This window comes from Monopterus albus, unplaced genomic scaffold, assembly GCF_001952655.1.
Source record: "Monopterus albus unplaced genomic scaffold, M_albus_1.0 scaffold229.1, whole genome shotgun sequence".
NCBI classification, from domain to species: domain Eukaryota; kingdom Metazoa; phylum Chordata; class Actinopteri; order Synbranchiformes; family Synbranchidae; genus Monopterus; species Monopterus albus.
This window is the reverse complement of record NW_018128109.1, coordinates 640,380-647,604: the sequence shown is the minus strand read 5'-3', so window position 1 is coordinate 647,604 and position 7,225 is coordinate 640,380. Positions and strand designations below refer to the sequence as shown.

Below are 7,225 nucleotides of genomic sequence, written 5' to 3'. Positions count from 1 at the left end.
CTGCAGGTACAAAGTATAATATTTGCAACAGAATAAAGCAAAATATCAGTCTCTGTGTGCATTTTTTCTGTTTTCATGAACATTGTGTAGTAGATCTCAGTGTTAACCAATGTAAACACAATGTTGCAGAGAGAAAGAAACAATTTCCTATTTTGTTACATGTCGTTGCTGTAGAAGAACCAACCACAAATGGAAGAACTGAGTTTATGGTGTGTCTACTGAGCTAAGGAAACCCACAGGGAACACTGGGGAAATCTACTGTTGTAATGGAAGAAATAATACTAAGGGAAAAAAACAGCATGCTGATGCACAGGAGCAGTTACTCTAAATTAAACTATGTCTGTGCTACTGCACAACAGCCAATTTGGATAGATTGATTAGCTGGTAATAGTGTTCCAGGGATAAGCGGAACATAAAGAAGTAGTTGGACGTTTGTGCAATATTATTGCACTGGAGCCCAAGGTAAATACATCTATAGCCATGGGTTAATTAGAATGAGGATCATCTAGTTATATTCGCTGTACCTTATGTAGAATAAAGGTACAGCCTTTCTCTCCTTTCTTTCTTCACATGCTTTTTGCCTCTTTGCACTCTTTGTCTGTCTCCATATGTCTTGAAAAATCACATTTTTATCATGACAGTGACATAGCATTGTCTGTCTCTCTCTTTATCAGTGTATGTATATGATTTTTAATCTGTGTTTCCATATGGTTCTCTGTATGTGCACTGTCAATCCATCAGGGTTCTACACTGATCCATCAGAAGGTGGCCTCACCTACAGAAGGTCATGGGTCCCCAATCCTGTCATTCGTCGCTCTCGAGCAGTTCAACGCCATTCGCTTGGTCCAGGTGTGTCAGATAACCAGAGGTGTTACTAATGACAAATGCTTTAACATGGTGGTTGAATTTGAAATGGTAGAAAAGAGTGCTGATATAGTTTAAAACATCATTGCTATCACTGAATAACTTCAGCACAAAGTTTGAGTCAAATAGCATAGGGATTGTGCCTTGCAATATAAATGAGATGTTAATGATAAAATAATGGAAAGTGGGCTTTGCTTCATAAAGATGCATGAGATGAATATGAAACATAAACAGTGAGATTATGTAATCCATGCTCTCCTGGAATGGGCATTTTAGCATCTGAATGTAACCTCTGTATCAGTGCATGTGTGCTGAGTATTGTATGTGCACGACACTTTCAGTTTAATGAAGCAAAGCAATCAAATGAATAGCCAGTCATCATGACCCAGCTCACTACAATCAAGTGGCAATATGTCAGATTCTACTCCAGCTAAACTGTGAACGTTGTCACAGAGTATCCACCAATCCCTGGCTGCACTGAGCAGGGTTATCAGAGGGACTCAACTGCTCACTCCTGAAGTCCAAAAACTGGCCACCGCCCTGCTCAATCAAGAGGTAAGAAAGGAGAAAGAAATAAACAGATGTAAGAGATGAAGAGTTAACATGAAAATGCTGGCTTGTGTTTGTAGCTGTTATACATACAGTATCTGCTGCTCAGTGTATGTGCACTGTCAAGCTAAACGAAATAGTGAGACTGACTTTTAGCCACTTATTCACAACTGTTCTTAGTCTTTCTGCCAAACATATAAAGCCACTTGTAAGTCATTTGAAGTTCCACACTTTGTACATTGTTTGGGTCATTGATTAATCTTACCATAGAACATACAATTAGGTCTGTATCCTTGCCTTACACTATCCTTTCACTCTATTATATTAGCAGTAATGTGCAAAGTTTTCCCACAGTGTGATGAAGGTGAGTCCACATGGCCAGGCAAACATTCAGTACAGTATACAAAGCTGCACATCCAGCAAACACAGCATGTGTCCTCGTGTGTGTCTCGAAGCTGTGAGGAGGACAAAGGGGATATGATGAAGTGGAGGAGGAGAGATATGCAACCAGCATTTTACTCCTTCTATGTTTGTAATCCCCTATAAGCAGCCTTGGGCATAAGTCCTTCGTCACTGCTTTCCTTCTCTCTTTTTATATGACTCAGCAGGTCTTTAGTCTCAGGTTTCCCTCGTTTTCTCTTTTTCTCTCTCCCTCTCTCAACTGTCCAACTTTCTCCACTTTTTATCGGTCATGTTTTCTTCCCCCTTTCCTGGTAAGCTCCCCTCTAGCATATTGCTTTACTATAACTTGTGTTAATGCCAAGGCTATGAAATGTGTAAGCCACCAGGTGGGCCTTTGTGGTACAGATGGAATCAATATTATATTATTAATAATTAATAATGTTTTCATTGTACATATATAGAAAGGTGGCAAATACAATAAACAAATATAGTTAAATAATCAAAATGATTTTCAGTGCATTGAATTTTTTGTAGTGCATTATATAAGAACAATCTTCTCAGTAACCTACAGTATTTTATTAGTTCACTTTTTTACAGATTTATCAGAATAATTATTTTAGTCTGCAGAATTTTCAAAAACAACAATGCATTTCCATATTATTATTAAGTTTTTTTTTTTTAAGTGGATAAAACTATATAGTTACATAGCACAACACCCCAAACATAGGTCCTGTCAACTGTTGACTCACCCTAGGTAGTCGGTGCTCATGGTTAAATTGATGAAAATGAAAACTTCAGCCCCATGAGATTTTAAACATGTTTGATATTCATATCTCTTCCCCTCTTTCAGAGGGTGTCGTATTGAGGCAAATTTGCCCTTGAGGTAAATTTGTGATTTGTGATTTTGGGCTATATAAACAAAAATTGCCCTGACCTGACTTTTAAGTGTCCATCTTAAGGGGGTGTGGTATCAGTGCTGTGATGTACAGTGAGCTGTCCTGATGTAGAAACTCAGCAGAAAAATGAGGATGCCTTGCAGTGCATTATGACTGACCTGTGTAACTACTCAGTATATAAAATTCCCAAAGAGGAAGTGTTTCTACAGGCCTAATCACATTCTATCAAAGAAACCCAGTATCCTTGTTTGCAATAGGTTAAGGAACCTTGGAAAAGGTGGCTGCAGCAGCAGCAGCAGCAGCTGTTGTCATTGATACTGCTGCTGCGCAGTTTGCCATACCACAAAGTCCTTGGCACATCCTAAATTTACTACCGGCAGAATTTAAAATGTGGTGACTTTAGTGACACCTGGTTGGCAATGTTTTACATCACAGCCAAAAAGATGACAGGCTACTTGCTCCACCTGTAGAAAAAAAGAGCACATACAGTGACAAATTTTAAATTATTTTACCTTATATTAATTTATCTTGACTCTGTGTTTAAAGTCATTCTTTTTTTTTATGCCTCTGTGCTGGCAATAGCTGTGGCCAGCAGTTATATGTTTTTGGCATGTCCGCCCGTCCAGTCAGCCCATTCTCAGGAGTGGCTTGAGGAAATTTCTTCATATTTAGCACATTTAACCATTTGAGCTCAAGGATGAATTGTTTATATTTTGGTGGTCAGTGGTCACTGTGACCTCACGTCTGTCCCATTTGTGTATTTGTATACAAGCATGTCAGTGTGTAGATGCTGTAAGACTTTTGACCATGAGAATTTGTTAAGACTGTCAAAACTCAGCAAAAGTTAAAAGTATCCACCATAACAGAATTTATTTGACAACAATACATTGAGGCAACTACTCTACATACAGGACCTTCCCTTGCTGGTATTTATATTGCTAAGTGTAGGTAATGACAGTAAATATTTGTCCCTATCACCACGTTCAGTCATTTTGCTGCACACTGGATATCATTCAGTTCCATGCAGTGATCTATAAGATAAAACATTACCAGTTTCACACTTTTATTGCAAAAAAACTACAACATAAAATGTTAATTTAATCAACCTTTACTGATTGGTCTAGTTTTAACCAGAGACCAGGAACAGAAAGAACTCATGATGTGATTTATATATTTGGCAAATGGACCGTTTGAGGTTGTAATATTGTGAAAGTATGACAGGTACAGTTCTGGAGGGATCAGCTTCATTGCTCCTCTCCTCAGCTGTACAGTAAAATCAGTGGGGTACTTGGAAAATACCCAACCACTGGAAGAGAGTGGCTACCAGTGCTGCAAAATAAAAATAAATATTACCACTGCCTTTAACCATTATTATTAAGATGTGACGACTGATGCAGCGATTTCTTTTTGATTAACAGTTTAAAAAAGTAACATTTTCATTGTCAGTTGCTCTGATTAGCATGCCAATACAGACTGCTTTTATTTTATCACCACAGTTACTTTGCCAGCAAACTCTACTAGCTAGTGGAAAAATTCAGTTACCTTGGAGACCAGCTAATTTGTACCAATTAAATGCTCTGGCAGTGAGCCACAATGCAAAATTACATGTATATTTCTCATGAGATAATATGTGTAATCATAAGCATTGGTTGAGTATGAATTGAGTAAACACAAAGACTCACACTTGTGACACAAACATGCACTCACACAGCAGGAGAGCTACTGAATGTTTGACTTGCTGCTGTGACACATACAAGGTGCCTGTTAGTTCCATTATGACTTCCAAGCTTGAATAACATACATTTCCCAATCCTGTCTCCTACTGTGCATGTTTGCGTGTGTACTTGTGTGTAAAGCAGCTATTTGAGCTCTGTTTAACAGCTTAAGCAACATGGACTGCCTGACTTGTGCCAGAATTAACAGTCTCCTGAGGGAAGCTCTCTTTTGCCACATACACACACATACAGTATTGCATGTCACTGACTTCCAAAATGAACCTTTTGAACATTTCAAAACTACACACAGGTGTTTTCTAATCAGGCACCTCTGTAACCGAAGTATACTTAAGGTTTAGGCAACTACTGAATTAGTATCTGGAAAGATTATTGCTGTTTTTAAAAGAAACCATTACAGTAAAACAATACAATTATTTTTCTATGGGGTTTCAGCCTAAGAGAGTGGCAGGTACTCTTTGTTACAGTTTCAGTGTGAGACAAAGTACACAAGCAGGTGGATAAACAGACAAAAGTGAGTCCGATTAACCGGACCATGTATTTACTGTAGATGACAAGTTGAGTCTTTTATTACTGAGGTTTTGCATATCATTTCAGTGTAACAAGTCAAACATTTATAAAATATTTATGCAGTACATTGTCAGACAAGCATTTTGCAGATTCATTTATTTGTTTATCTGCCAACTTTAAAGCTTTGACATCACAGAAAGCATTGATACTATAGATTCTGTCTTGTTTATTTAAATGTGTATATAGAATAGTCTCAAAGTCACCCAACAGGGTCCAACACTTTCAGGTTTATCTGTCTATTGCTCAGTTTATTGACTGTGGTAGTCTTTAGCGATCATCGAGGGAACAGCAAACGGGGAGAGGGGAATGTTGTGGTCACAAAGTATATGGTTTACACCATTAGGCTGTCAGGACACCCCACAATTTAGAGACTTTTTAAGACTGTTTTAGCAACTTAATTTAAAAAATAGCACAGGGACAAATGTAGCGACTTTCTGGGCAGACACTAGCTCCTTTCCTTTGAAGAATGTCTTCAGTACAGCTCAGTGAATCTGCAGTCCTGCATGCTGTGGCTGTGGCTCTTTCAACTGACAGCTGTGAGTGAGAGAGAGGCATGTTCAGTCAACCACACAGCCTGACAGAAGCACATGCTGTACAGTACTGTAGCTTACTGATTGTCCATAGTGAAAATAACACGGTCTCTTTCACCTTCTTGATTACACTTTAATGTATTTTTTTTAATTATGGCTTTAAATAACTTCTCTTTTCTATACCTGTTTCCTTCTGCCTCAGTGTCCCTTAACATGGCAAAATAAATGGGAAGGACCAGAAGAGCCAATGCAGTACCTCAGAGCTGTAGTGACACGGGCTCTCGCGATACAGGTAACTTGCATGCATGCATACATGTCTATACACACAGTACAGAGAGATAATGAACTCAGTGTGTACATGGAGTAAGGCAAACACACTTACAGCCATCTTTAGCTGTGGCAGTAATATGGGTAGAACCAAGGGAGTGGTCATGGGAGGCGCCGGCCACCTCCAGAATCTTGACTGGCCACCCCTGGTGCCAGAATTAAAGTGTGATGCTTGTCAGTATTAAAGGATGAAAAACGAAAAACAATGACAAATTGTTGACTTAAATATGACTAACATTTTTCTGGTGCATTAAAATTGATATTGGTCAAATTAGTTTAGTTTTGTATCATGTATGCATTTGCATTCATTTCTGTTGTTGTAGAGTACTTGGCATGATTCACCTCAGTGGGGTGAACCACTGTGCAGCAGACATGTCCCTGTAAATAAGGAGCACACCCAAAGTTAGCTAAAGAAAGTGCTGTGTGGGTCTAATTTTTACACAAAATAATGAATAATAACATTGTATTTATTATTTTAGTGGCACAGTGCTAGCTAGCTCTGTCACCTCACAGCAAGAAGGTTCTGGATTGAGCCCAGCCTGACCCAGGGCCTTTCTGTGCGGAGTTTGCAGCTTAGGTTGATTGGTGACTCTAAATTGCCCATAGGAACGGGTGTGTGTGGTGTGTTTGTCTACATGTCAGCCCTGTGATAGACTGGTGACCTGCCAGGGTGGACCCTGCCTCTCACGTAATGTCAGCTGGGATTGCTATCCCGTCTGTAAGAACTCAATGGGAATGTGGAAAACAACCCTAGAGGCCAACTTCAAGCCAATTGCACAAGTCAACGTCAAGTGCGGTATCTACCAAGGAGATTCTCTGTCCCCGCTGCTGTTCTGCATAGGCCTGAACCCCCTCAGCCAGATCATCACCAAGAGCGGTGACAAAAACCGACTACGAAATTTGGAATGTCATACGGACTGGATAAGTGTGGTCGAATGGTAACAAGGAGAGGGAAGGTAGTCAGAACTGAGGGGATTATACTACCTGAAGGCAACATAGCAGATGTTGAGGACAGCTACAAGTACCTTGGGATCCTGCAGGCAAATGGGAACCATGAAGATGCTGCAAGGAAAGTGGCAACCACCAAGTACCTGTAGAGAGTAAGGAAAGTCTTGAGAAGTCAGCTGAATGGAAAGAACAAAGTCCAGGCAATTAACACCTATGCACTGCCGGTCATCAGGTACCCCGCTGTCATAATAAGCTGGCCAAAGGAGGAGATAGAGGCCACTGACACATCAAAACAAGGAAGCTCCTTACAATGCACGGTGGGTTTCACCTCAAGTCCAGCATCCTGAGACTGTACACTAAGCGGAAGGAAGGAGGCCGAGGATTAGTGAGCGTCAGAGCCACTATC

At 39.9% G+C, this 7,225-nt stretch overlaps 1 protein-coding gene across 1 annotated transcript in view; it reads left to right on the top strand.

The window, feature by feature from the left end:
* Positions 1-7,225, top strand: part of dync2h1 (dynein cytoplasmic 2 heavy chain 1) — a 140,551-nt gene that overhangs the window by 125,391 nt on the left and 7,935 nt on the right. Inside the window, 3 exon segments of the mRNA XM_020619983.1 lie at positions 742-849; positions 1,318-1,419; positions 5,747-5,836. Of these exon segments, the coding sequence (XP_020475639.1) occupies positions 742-849; positions 1,318-1,419; positions 5,747-5,836 (300 nt within the window).